General features: G+C 46.5%; 1 protein-coding gene across 1 annotated transcript in view; it reads right to left on the reverse strand.

Annotated features, from left to right (window-relative positions):
• The window catches only part of LOC144132380 (uncharacterized), a 50,171-nt gene that overhangs the window by 3,841 nt on the left and 32,249 nt on the right, over nt 1-14,081 (reverse strand). Inside the window, exon 4 of the mRNA XM_077664737.1 lies at nt 8,526-8,603. Coding sequence (XP_077520863.1) covers nt 8,526-8,603 — 78 coding nt within the window. The remainder of the gene's footprint in view (nt 1-8,525; nt 8,604-14,081) is intronic.

Raw genomic sequence — 14,081 nt, forward strand, 5'->3', positions numbered from 1 at the left:
GTCCAGAATTGTGTAACACATGCGTCGTCTCAAATTTTGAAAGCGCTAATCATTCATTCAGTGTCAGGCCACACGAGCCGCTACGGCACTATTGCAACCGAACACCTCAACGCACGGCATGATCAAGGCAGGCTTAAAGGACGACAGATGACCACAATAATAATTTCTGCTGTCCCCGTCTACCTAGGCGTTGCACCCATCCCCACATGGTCGTTTCTGCTATAGCTAGCCGCTCCCGAGTGCAGTATGGATAACAAATTTTGTTTGCATGTTTTCTTCTTTCTAATCGTGCGTAAGACCTTTGTATAGTAGATCATCACACGACATTCGCCAGCGACTGCTAAATAATTTATAGTTGTATTTATTCTGTCATGCTGTTTCCGTTCAGTTTGAACAGGTGAGCGATACTTATAACAACAGAATTCCGCGCATATATCATGAGGCTAAATAACTGCCATATAATTGCTACTGCATCGTTTGAATTCACTTGAACGCTAAAGCAACCCTGCTTCCAGAGCCGGAATCACAACTAACGAAGAAGCAGATTCCCCTGGAGTTTTTTTTCATGCGTGACATGGCCTATAGTGAGTTTCGAAGCCATAGATATCACTCGGATGATGGAAGCGAAACTAAAACAAGACCGAGAAGGCCGTGGGGCGAAATATCACCATCAGCCTGACAGCGCCCACAGTGGGCCAATGGCCTTTTCCATATCTGTCCAGTAAATTCTGTGCTATGCCAGCTGCGCTCGCCTTATCACCTCAAACCTCTCTATCTCTGCCGCGCACCTTTCAGCTGCCCCCTTGCTAAGCTTGCGTTCTTTTACTATCCAGTCCGCTACTCTTAATTACCATCCATTGTCTTCCATTCGCATTACATGCCCTGCCTACGCCCATTTCTGACTCTTGATATCGACAACGATGTCATTAACCCGCGTTTGTACCCTCACCTCCTCTGCCCTCTTGCTATCTCTCAGCATTACCCATGTTGTTTTCTTCGCCATAGCTCGCTGCGTTGTCCTCAATTTAAGTTCAACACTTTTCGTTAGCCTCCACGATTCTGGCTTTTAGCGGCACTATCATCATTAGCAGTGCTGCGCCGCCTCGCCTCGGCCCTTAACGCCCGCCCGCGTTGTCCCGGATCAATATCCTCCTCCTCATATTCATGTCTTTGCGGCCGACCTCCATGGCATAACGATATTTTTCAAGAATTACCTGGTGCAGGCCTACCCTCAGACCCCGGTGGAGCCTGCCAACATCCCTAAGACTGCAATTTTAACACCGTTTGGCCTCTTCGAGTACGTCCGTATGTCCTTCGACCTGCGGAACGCTTCTCAGTCATTCCAACGCTCCATTAACGAGGTAACTCGTGGCCTGCGTTTTGTGTTTGCGTATCTCGATGATCTGATGGTTGCCAGTTCCTCGTCAGACGAACACGCTGAACACCTACGCCTGCTCTTTTCATGCGTCGAAGAGCACGGTCTCGTCATAAATCCGGCCAAGCTCGTTTTTGGCGTCGTCGCCATCGAGTTTCTTGGCCATCACGTCAAAGGGCAGAGAATTCGCCCTTTGGAGAGCAAGGTGTGCGCCATCCGCGACTTTCCTCACCCCAAGTCACTTCGCAAGCTTCGCGAGTTCCTCGGCCTCCTGAACTTCTACAGAGTTTCTTGCCCGGCATGGCCCGCATTACCCTGCCCCTCACCGATCTCTTAAAGTCACCGCATGGTCCTCAAAGTCCCCTCGAGTGCACGCCAGCTGCCGAAATTGCCTTCTAAGCCGCCGAGGACACCCTTCCCGACGCTACTCTGCTCATGCACCCGCTGGCCGACGCCCTGTTGCTTCTCATCAAAGACACCTCTCGTGCAGCTGTAGGCGCCGTTCTGCAACAGCTTCAGGACGACTGCTGGTGCCCGCTGGGTTTCTTCTCCCAGAAGTTCAAGCCCGCAGAAACGCAGTAGAGTACTTTCGGCCGTGAATTGCTGGCTGTCTATCTCGCCATTCGACACTTCCGTCACATCTTGGAAGCAGCCATTTTTTATGTGGTTACGGACCACAACTTTTGCTTTTCGTGTGAATCAGAGCTCATACAATGCACCAGAGATACGGCACCTGAGTTTTATTTCTGAATTTACGGTTGATATAAGACACATCGAAGGTCCTGCGAACAATGCCGGTGATGCGCTCTCCCGTGACGCTGCTCTTGGATCAGGTGCGCACGACTTCGAAGCGCGGATAGCCGCACAGGCGTTAGACAATGAGCTTCAAGACTTTCAGTCCAACCCTGGCTCTCTGACCTTGTCGCCAAAACCCCTGCCGTTCTGCTCGGACACCATCGTGTGCAACGTTTCTAGTTGTACTCCACGGCCTTTTGTACCCACCGCTTTCGGCCGCCAAGTCTTCCAACAGCTGCACAGCTGCACAGCGCAAGCCATCTCAGCACTCGTGCTACGCAGCGGCTCGTGACGTCTAGGTTCGTGTGTCCAAACGTCAACCGAGATTTGGGTCGCTGGGCTCATGAGAACTTACAATGTCAGCGTGCCAAAACAACGCGCCACACGCCATCCTCCAACCACCCTTTCCGGACCTCTGACTGTCGTTTCTACCATGTCCACGTCGACATTGTTGGCCCTCTTCCTCCGTCACGAGGTTTCTACTACATACTTACGTGTGTTGACCGCTACAAACGGTGGCCCGAAGCCTTTTCGCTGGCTGATATCACGGCGTCTACAGTGCTGTCGACTTCACTCAGTGGAGATTTCCCGTTTCGGCTGCCCCGCTGTAGTGACGACGGATCGTGGCCGCCAGTTTGAGTGCGCCTTGTTTCTCGGCCTGAGAACTTTACTTGGCGTACACCATTTTCACTACTCCGCGTATCATTCCTCCGCGAACGGCATTGTTGAACGCTTGCAGCAACAGATGAAGGCTGCTCTTGTTGCACGCGAAACTCGCACCTTTTGGCCCTATTCCCTTCCTTTGGTCCTCCTCAGCCTTCATCAGCCTTTAAAAAAGATCTCCAGTGCACGGCGGCCGAAACGGTTTACGGGAGTACCATCCGTTTGCCAGGCGAGTTCTTCATTCCGGCCCTCACCGAGTACATCTCGCCCCCTACCTACGTTGAAAAACTACGCCTGCTCTTCAGGCGCCTGCAACACGACCCAAAGTCCATCGACACCGCAAGTCTTCGTGGGCAAAGACCTCGCCACGTCCACCCATGTCCTTGTGCGTCATGATGTCATCAAGCCTTCGCTCACCCCTCCCTACGATGGCCCTTACCCCGTCCTGCAGCGGGATGAGAAAACTCTTAAGATGTCCGTCGATGGACGAGACGAAATATTTGCCATCGACCGCGTGAAACCCGCCTTCATCACACACGTTTCTCTTTCAACTCCCACCACGAATTCTCAAGCCCCTCTTCTTCCACTGGCTCGATCCGCGCCGTCAGCAAGCATGTCTCATGGGCGCCCTGCTGTTAATTACCATCCTCCATCCTCTCCGCGGAGGGAGCCCTGTAGTGGCACTATCTTCATCAGCAATGCTGTGCCTCCTCGGCTCGAGAAAAGCGCTCGCGCTGGCTATGTGGGCCCACGCACGGCGTAGAATATATGCAGTTGATTCCAGGCTCCCGGCCTGTTCGCTTCGTACGCATCGCGCTCCAATATTTTGTTGGGGACTAAGTCTCTGTCCCTCTACAGGCTCATAGGCGAGTACCTGTAGTATAAAGCTGTTATGGACTTTTTTCATGAGGCGTATGGGTGAACTGACATTCATGATCATGTGCTCCACCCCATTGTAACTCAGGCTACTTCACTCTCGCGGTCCGGACCTGCGGTCACTACCTGCGCTAAGTAGATGTATTCCCCTACCAGTTCCAGCGCCTCGATGCCAATCGTAATAACCTTCTAGCTTCCGAGAGTGTTGAACATTACAATTAATTTCTCCGGATCAATTGTCAGGATCATACTTCTGATCCGCCTGTCTAAATCCTTCATCATGCTTTGCAATTCTTTGCAGCCATGGCGTAGAGTTAGAGCATCTGCCTTGACTGCTTATAGGACAGGGGTTCGAATCCCGGTGACACAAATGTTTTGACCAGATAAATAAAACATTCGCCCCTTAGTGGAATTGGGTAGCTAGGCCTGAGGTACGGCCTGATATAGGTTGTCATAACCGACTATATGCTGCCCATCAGAGCAGGGTATGGATAGCCTAGTGTAGTATTTGGCCACAACCATTTATATGCATATAAACTTTAAGCGAACATCACAAGGTGATAGATGTATGCTAATGGCTAAGGCGTGTGTATTATAAAGATGAAAACATGGTCAAATAAAACCTGGTGCGGCGCTAGTTGGTCTAATTTGTTCGTTAACATGTTAGCGCAACTTATTGCAAACACGAGGTAGGCAGACAGGACCGCGAGATTTATTTTTTTACTAACAAGTTATCTTACAACTAAGCGCGTTGTCATCTCTTCCTCTCTCGTGTTCGTCCTATGTCACGCTAACTTGCATCAGAGGTATGCATGCAGCCAAAAATTTAGTGTATAGACTCCTTTCGAACCTCATCACCTTTATTTATAGGTAAGTAAATCTAGCAAGGGGTGCGTTTTATACACTGCCCCTCAATTTGTACAACTAATCTCTAAAAGTACGGCCCAGGCATGCCCATGCCTGTGTTTGTTCTCACCGTTGAGGCGATGGTTTTGTGATCTGAGGCTTCACCCAGGAAAGCTACTGGATGAGACACGGCGTCTGTTTGTATCTAGCCCCGTGCGCTTATGAATTCTTTTTATGGTATATGACTACGATTAGGGTGCAAATTCGCTACATATTCGGAATTGATTTCGGCCTGCTTCCGAAAGCGTGATCAGCTGTTTTTTGTCGACAATGGCAACAAAACGCATGGCATGCCATGAGATGCATGGCATCTTGAGGGGTGCTCGATGACACGCTGTAGGTTGGGAGTGAGCGACGGTGCAGGAGTAGGCGGGCAGGCACACCAACACAGCTGGCGTGCGAATTCCTCACGTACAAACTGCTGGATGCGCTGGAGGAGCGACTGTTGGTCCAGAGCACCGTCCCCTGGGAGAGCCAAGCTGGAAAGTGTGGCCTCCTGAAAGCCAGCACGCCGGGTAGAAAGGCGCTGTTTGCGAAGCTCATCGAAGCTTTGGCAGTAGCCGATGAAATCGGAGACAGTCTGGGGATCCTTGGAAGGCATCATCCTCAATGCCTTTCTTAATACGCCTGATCTTGTCGGCCTCGCTCAAAGAAGGGTTGACACCTTGTAGAGGTTGACGATATCTTCTATATAACTGGTGAAGTTTTCCCCGGTTTGCTGGGCCCAACTTCGCAAGCGTTGCTCGGCGCGAAGCTTACGCACTGCGGGACGGCCAAAGACTTCTGTCAGACTGGTTTTGAAAGCTGCCCAGTTTGAGATGTCAGCCTCGTGGTTTCGAAACCAAGATTGGCTACGTCGCTCAAATAAAATATAACGTTGTTGGGCTTGACGCTATCGTCCCACTTATTGTATGCGCTTGCGCGATCTAGGAGCCCAACCAATCCTCCACATCCATGTCATCTGTGAAACTGAAGATGACCGGGTCGCGCCGCCGCGCGGCTCCGGAACAGAAGACAGCTGGCAGAAGCGGGGAAGCGCTTTGGGTGACGGTCTGAGGAACCGCAGAGGCGGTAGGCAATGCTCGTTTACGAAGCTCCAGGGCGACGGGATCGCTGGAACCACCACCACTTTTAATAAGGAACGTCCTGCAAAGCACTGCTTCGCGAACAACGGAGGTACATGCTGGTACAGGCCAGAGGTAGCGGTCAGTCCAGAGCACGAACGATGGATGGAGCGTTCGGCGCTTTTCATTGTCTTCCTCGTTAAGCGCCAGCCTCTGAAGATGCCGGAGCCGAAGGCCAGTCTTACAGGAAGTTCAGTATGGAGAGAATTCAGCATGCTTTAAAGAACGTAGGTAGCCTGAAAGCGGTGAAGAGGGAACTAGGCACAGGTAAAAACCAGATGTATGCGTTAAAAGTAATGGAGGGCAATGTCATTGTCAATATGGATAAGATATTTAAAGCAGCCGAAGAGTTCAATACATATCTATACAGTAGCCAATGTAGTCAGATCGTTAATGCAAGAGAGAGTAGCGCACAGCAATGCGTCATCCCGCCAGTAACGAAACAGGAAATAAAAGAAGCCTTAGGGGCAATGCAAAGGGAAAAAGCAGCTGGCGAGGATCAGGTAACAGCAGATCCTTTGAAGAACGGAGTGGAAATTGTGCTAGAAAAACTAGCCACCGTATATACGCATTGCCTTATGACCTCGACTGTACCAGAAGCTTCGAAGAACGCAAACATTATCTTAATTTTATAAGAAAGGAGACGCCAAGGAGTTGAAAAATTACAGACCGATCAGCTTACTGTTCGTTTCCTGCAAGTAATTTACAAAGGTAATCGCTAATAGAGTCAGGTCAACCTTAGACTTTTATCAACCAAATGATCATGCTGGCTTCTGTTAAGGATATTCCTCAATAGATCATATTCACACTATCAATCAGGTGATAGAGAAATGCGCAGAATATAATAAACCTCTGTATAGAGCCTTCCTTGATTACGAGGAAGTATTCGACTCAGTGGGATCCTCAGCAGTCATACAGGTACTGCGGAATCAGGGTGTAGAAGAGTCATGTCAAAATACTGAAAGTTATATGTGGCAAATGCACAGTTACCATAGTCCTCCATACAGTTAGCAATAAAATTCCAATAAGGAAGGGCGTCAGGCAAGGAGACATGATCTCGCCAGTGCTATTCACCGCCTGTTTACAGGAGGTATTCTGAGGACTGAATTGGGAATAGTTGGGGATAATAGTTAACGGAGAATACCTAAATAATCTCCGATTCGCTGATGTCGTTGCCTTGCTGAATAACCCAGGAGTTGAATTTGCAAACTATGATCAATCGTTCAGACAGGCAGAGCTGAACGGTGGGTTTAAAAATTAACCTGAAGAAAACCAAACTAATGATCAACAGCCTAGCAGGAGAACAGCAGTTCACAATTGCAAGTGAGGTGCTCGAAGTGGTAAAGGAATACGTCTACATATGTCAAGTAGTGACAGCTGATTCAGATCATGATAGGGAAATAACTTGAACAAATTGAATGGGGTGGGACGCATATGGAAGGTTCTCTGAGATCATGAATAGTAGTTTATCAATATCCCGTAAGAGAACAGTGTACAACAGCTGTATCTTATCGGTACTCAACTACGGGGCGGAAACGTGGAGGCTAACGAAAAGGTTTCAGCGCGATTATCCGGACCCGTAGACTATCTGTTACGGGTCCAAGTTGGACTTATTTCTGGAAATGTGGCGGAAAGTTTGAAGGATGCTTCACTCCCGCCACCGGGTGGTCCGGTATTGCACTTCTTCCGGGATCGGCCTTGTCTTTAGCGCGCCTTCACTATCCTGTCTTCCTATCCCATCTTTAAACTCTCCTTCTATCTGCACGTGGTAGCGATTGTGGATCTTCTCGAGTCAGTGAGCAGGCCTGTGCACTTTCCTTTCTTTCTTCCTGGCAGCAACAGACAGACAGCTTAAGTTAAGGACAATGTAGCGAGCCATGGGAAGAAAAATGATAGGTGTAACGTTAAGAGACCGGAAGCGGGCTGAGTGGGTGAGGAAACAAACTCGGGTTAATGACATCCTAGTCGAAATCAACAGGAAGAAATGGGCTTAGGCAGGGAATGTGATGCGAAGGGAAGATAACGGCTGGTCCGTAAGGGTAACGCAGTGGACTCCAAGAGAAGACAAGCGTACCAGGGGCCGGCAGAAGGTTAGGTGGGCGGATATGATATGGAAGTCTGCAGACATAGGGTGGGTGCAGCTTGCAAAGGGCCGGGTTAATTGGAGAGACGGGGGAGAGGCCTTCGCCCTGCAGTGGGTGTAGTAAGGCTGATGATGATTGGCCTATTTGACAATGTTACTAAGTTTGCACCAATATTTTTTACTATCTGCATAACTATATTCTGTTTAATTTTAAGGCCTTCCCAAGAATGGAATATTCACGGCATCTAATAAAGTGCTTAATAACTCGGTCACATCGGCAAACCAATAAAATGATCTTATTCTTAACGCAGGAGTTTATCCCATGCTTTTAATCTGACGGTATGAAAACTGTGAATGGAGAGTAGAAGGTCACAGTCTGAATAAAGCACCTAAACTGAAGCGTACAGGTTGTGGCCCTCCAATGAAGTATGAATTACAAGTAGCACGTTCCGGTGGCTTTATTCAGTTCTTTCTAAAAGGCAATGTGTACATGTATACGTTCTGCATCTAAGTGTGACTTTTGCTTATCTGATTCTCATGGGTCGTTTTCGCCCTTTTGTTGTAGCTAGAATCTCTACGGTGAATTTACAACGCTAATGCTGTAGAAAAATTGTGCCTTGATTACCCAGCATCAGTTGTTAAGATATGACACTGATTTAACAAGCATTATTAAGGTGGGGATTAACGCTCGCCATGTACTTACAGGTTGGCCATGGTGGCGCCATTTCCCAGAGTGGCCAGACTTTGAATGGGAGCTGCTGGTTTGGACGCGACTGGTCCCCTGGACAGAAAGCAATTAAAGTTCACAGGTTAACTTTGCCAGGGCCCAAGCAAGTTGTGCTTATAGAAGGAATGAGTTACCGTGAAATCGCGGTTAATTAGCAAAGCGCTGTTTTATTTTTTAAGTTAAACCTTTAATAAGAATTTCCTTCCTGTTAGGTTTGAATATAATAGTAAATGCGGAGCCATCTCCGAAGAAACTTTTCTTAATTTAAAAATCTTGGAGTGTAAGCGCTGGCTTCACGGGTGACAGAGTCCTGTGGCTTGAGTATTTAAGGACACGGTAGGAACAAAATTGCGTTTGGAGCGTTTTGAAATCTGGCAGAGCATTGAAGGCGCTTTCATGAGGTATATAGATCGATTGGATCATAAATATCTGCCGGCCATCCCGTTTAAACTTCAACATCCGCGGCCGAGAATGAATGTTTAAGTTATGTCTTACGGATACCTTTTCTGGCCAGTTATCAAGGCTCACCTTTTCTGAACCAATGAATGGCTTGCGGACATCAGCTTTTGGACGTCCGCCGGCAGCGAACCTGTCGATGTCCTGCGGATTCACTCTTTGTGGTTTATGAATATGTCCCACATAGGCTCGGTCATCCAAGGCGGTTTTTTTTTTCCTGAGACAATTTTCATGAGCAGATGTGCTATTATCAGTTTCTTCAAACGTAGGGACACGTTTTGTGAGGATAACTATTTTTTATCTCAATAAAAACTATTAATTTCTGCATTTAAATGTGCCGCAATGTTTCCGCCGCTGTACTTCAGATGGAGAGGGCCATAACTTCCATTCCTGTCACAATCAGATGGATGTTGCACTCTCAGATCCCTACACTGCCCCTTTATGTGAACATGTGCTGCGCAGTGCGCTTTACTGCATGGTTTCTAGTGTGACTGAACTGTTTTCCGCCAGAAAAATGCTTTTCTGGCGTGAGGGAAGCAGACGCAGATGGCCTGTCACCGGTGTTTTCCACACAAGTGCTTCTGGCATCAACGAGAGCACGCCGGAGGGAAACGAAAAAGTAAAATGGCTGCTGCGCACGCACGAAAAAAATGTCTCAATTAAAGAGGCACACAGCCGGCATCTCCGACATACGAGTCATACAACTCGCTAAACCAGTGTTCTCTGCGGCATGAGTTTCAATTGGGGCAATAACTGCTGGTATTGCCACTGCCTGCGAAACTACGGCCAGTGATGTCCGACTGACGCCAGACTAAGATCGATACTTCTGAACTAAATCCACACATTCACTATAAGAACGATATACGCCTAGAAACGAGCGGCAGAGTCAAGATGTCTGCGGGTCTGACAGATGACTTTAGTCCATAGATGTTTTGAAATGCGGTCAATAAGACAGCAGTGAAGAAAAACATCACTTTTCCTGGCAGCAGAAATCCGGTAGATACAGTCTGATCGAAGGGACGAGATCGTAAGGATCAGAGAGAGAGAGAGGGAAACGACTAATAGAAGCTGATTGTGTAAACGGCAATAGTAGAAGATTATTTCAAGTGTTGTGTCCCAGATTTTTTTTTTCAATATTTATGAAACAATGATACCCTGCAACTTAAAATGTTTTTATTTCAATATCTCAAACTGCGCCTTCCTCACCTTGCATAGAGCACGCTAAAATTTCATTTAAAAACTTCGCTTATTATCCATCAACCACTACAACATGTTGAAACATGTCAGACCAGAGTATATGAGGAGAAGCGCGTGATTTGAGCGATTAGAGTGTGAGCTGCGTTCTTGTCCTTTCTTTTATTCTCGCACTCCTTGTGCCTTGCAAGGTGATCGGAATATTTAGAGGCGTAAATAATTAGAACTGTCGTGATGTCAAGATTTCGGAGATTGTCTGCCTGCAGAATTGCATCACAGTTCTTTAGAAGTCGTATGCAGGCTAATTCGTCCTCGGGTATTCAAATAATGCCAAAAAATTACTAATTTCAGCCATATTTAAATATTTGTAGCAGCAACAAAGTGGTCCAAGAAACGTCTTTTTCCTGGCGTCCGAGAGATGAGAGGGCAGATATTGGGTTCTTCAACACAGGTCTCATCACCCAAACTGTGGTGACTAGCGGATGTCATACGGGGGTCAAATGCGGTGTGGGACGTTCCGTGGACGTCTCTGAGAAGCCTACATCTTAAGTCTGGCATCCCAAGGAGGTCAAGATGTCCCTCGTTTATGTACGTGGGACGTTCATTTGGCCGCCTCTTTTTTTTTGCACGAGCCAGCCCAGCAGGGACGTCCCAGTTCGTATACGAGGCGAACTTGGACGCGCATCCGATATCCGTACATCTGGTATCGAGTCGTTGGTACATTCTTCGGATACCGGCGGTCCATTGGGGATGTGAGTCACAGTGCCGGGCTTTACGTCCTTTCCTGCTGTGAGCTGTGGAGCTATGTTCTTGGGCATACAGAGGTGACAAGTTGTCTATTTTATGTTTTACATTATTTTTATAAGTAACAATATGCCAAAAATTTGAGTAAGATTCGTTGTCCGTAACTGTTGCCGGTTTCGAAGGGGATGGTTTTTTCTAAGTTGGTTTTGTGGGCGATGTCCGGAAAACGCAGCCGGGTTGCCTTCTCTTCCGAAGTTGCGCACGTCGTTCTTGTACTGTTGAATTCCTTTTTTTAGGCTTCTAGTTTCGTCAATAAAGCTTGCGTTCTAATCAGCGCAAGTCATTTTCTAAAGAATGCCTTGCACTTTTTTTTTGGTTTGGCTCGGTTTAACGGGATTTAACGTCCCAAAGCGACTCAGGCTATGGGGCCCGCCGTAGTGAAGAGTCCTGGAAATTTCGACCACCTGGGGTTCTTTAACATTCACCTACATCGCACAGTAGACGAGAGTCTAGAATTTCGCCTCCAGTGAAACCGACCGCGGCAGCCCGGATCAAACCCGCGTCTTTCGGGTCAGCAGCCGAGCACCATAGCTTTTTTTGTGTGGACAATCTTTGGGAGCAGGTAGGGAAAGCTCATCCCTGTTCGCAGGCGTGTTCCCCTTTCGTGGCGACCTTTTTCAGGATATGGGGCATGGTTTCGTTGCCGCTTCGGACATAAGGAAGGGTACCGTGCTTCTGTGGTGGGATTGATTGTGGTTGATAGATTTCTCGGCGCGTGGTGTATTCTTTTAGGGTTATGGTGCCACAAATAATTTTTTGCGTTTTTCTTTTCTGGTTCTTTGTTAAACGTGGTACTGAAGGCTGACAGATGAAGTACGTTAACGTATCGGATACAGACCGTACGCAGACGTAAAAAACCTTGACCTTGACCGTTAAACAAACCTTGACCGTCCCGGACTTCTCTAAAGCTGATGATGTCGCAATATAACATAACCTAGAGCTAGGGTAAGATGATTTCACTCGTTATATCTCTCTAGAATTTACGTCTGCAAACAATGCGTGGGAGTGGTTTAAAACTGTGTAGTTTGACTCGATAAAGCGATTTGTTTCCATACGCACTAAAAAAGTCAACAAAAGAAACCCATGAATTACACGAACGATTATTCATAAAAAACTCCTTTTGAAACGTCTCAGGGCTCAACAATCCGCCTCTAAACAGCACGCGAGTCTATTATAGTACTCTCTATGGAGTTGAAAATAGAAATTACCCGAGCCAAGGATCTTTATATGAGTCAAACACTAACTAGTTTTATCAAAACGGCTCCTGGAAAATTTTGGAGATAAGTCGCAAAGCCAAAATCTGACCTAGAATTTTTGATAAGCAAAGATAGAATTGTCACCAATAGGACAGAAATGGCATGCCTCGTGAATGAATACTTTCAATCAATTTTTACTTTGGATGACGGTACTAAGCCCCAAACGAAATCTCTTGATATACATCTTTTACGTGAGCTTAAATTAAGTCAGACCGGCATTTTCAATCGTCTAAAACTGGATGAAAAAAAAATCCCAAGGTCCTGATGAAATTCCTAATGCTTTTTAAAGCGATATTCAGAGTGGTGTTCCTTTTATCTCTTAGAAGTTTTCCCAGAATCCCTGGAATCTGGTCAAGTACCTAATGGCTAGAAAGGGGCTAAGGTTATACTAATTCATAAACAAGTCCTCGAAGATAATATCACGAATTACCGACCAATTTCCCTGACCAGCACAAGTTGCGAAACGCTGGAGCATATTTTAACCAACCACGTGATGAAATTTGTGGAGGAAAACGGCATTCTGGGGACCAGTCAGCACGGTTTTCGACGAAGGTACACATCTACAATTCTCACTAAGCTTATACATGAGATTGGTGAATGTATTGATGGAAGGCGACAAATCGGTATAATTTTTATCGATTTCTGGAAAGCTTTCGATAGAATATCGAATAGAAAGCTGCTTTCCATGGCTTGCTGTGTTGTCCTTAACTTAAGCTGAACTGTTTTCGTTAGCCTTCATGTTTCTCTCCCATAGGTGAGTACCCGTAAGATGCAGATGTTGTACACTTTTTTCTTGAGGAATATTGGCAACCTGTCATTCATGATTTGAGAGAACTTGCCATATGCGCACGACCCCATTCTTATCCTTCTAGTTATTTCCCTCTAATGATCCGGATCTGCTGTCACTACCTGCCCTAAGTAGACGAATTCCTTTACCACTTTCTTTTAACAAGGGAAGGGAGATGTTCGCATTCAGTTTAAACGATTACTGCGAATTTTACCAATACCTGATATAACCAATGTAGAGGGCAATTTTTGAACAACGTGCTATGGAAACTTTAGACGTATTATTGGAGCCATGTACAGGCCCCCCTAATTTCTCGTTGCCTTATGAAGCGAACTGCAACAATTTGAGAGCACGAATGTTCAACCCGAAATCGTATTATATTGTCAGGATATTTTAATTCTCCTGCAGTAGACTGGTGACATTTTTCAGTTAAAGCATGACCCCCAAGGTGTAGCTATGTTGGACGTGGAATTTGCCTTCGACTTAAGCAAATGTTAGAAGAAAATTCCAAATTTCAGGACAATTCTCAATCAATGCTCGACCTCTCTTGTTAGCGCATCAATTACTGCCAAAACAAACTGCCAGATAGTGGATAGAATATTTGGACCACAAAGCTGTACAGCTCACTACTGCAAACACCGCTTTAAATAAGAAACCTCAATATTCATCATATCAAAAATTTTCTCGAGGTAGATTATTAGTACTTCGGACTCTTGATCACTAATGACCTCACTTGGGCTAAGCACATTGACTACCTATTGGTTATTGCTCATCGTAAGTTCTTTCTGATGAGACGTTTCAGCCTTTCTGCTCCTTCTGCCTTACTGCTCGCATACAAAAGCCTAATTCGGCCGATACTACGCTATGCTTGAGTTATTTGGGAAACGTTTTAAATATTTTCCTTCCAGGAACAGTAATTTAACGGAATCTCCTAACATATGACCACATTTCAGAATCACCTATGTCGGCATTTCTTTCCAGTATTGATTAATATGTATATTTCATGGTTATTTTCCAAAATTTTCGAGCTACGTG

The sequence above is a fragment of the Amblyomma americanum genome, chromosome 5 (genome assembly GCF_052857255.1).
Source record: "Amblyomma americanum isolate KBUSLIRL-KWMA chromosome 5, ASM5285725v1, whole genome shotgun sequence".
Classification (NCBI taxonomy): Eukaryota; Metazoa; Arthropoda; class Arachnida; order Ixodida; family Ixodidae; genus Amblyomma; species Amblyomma americanum.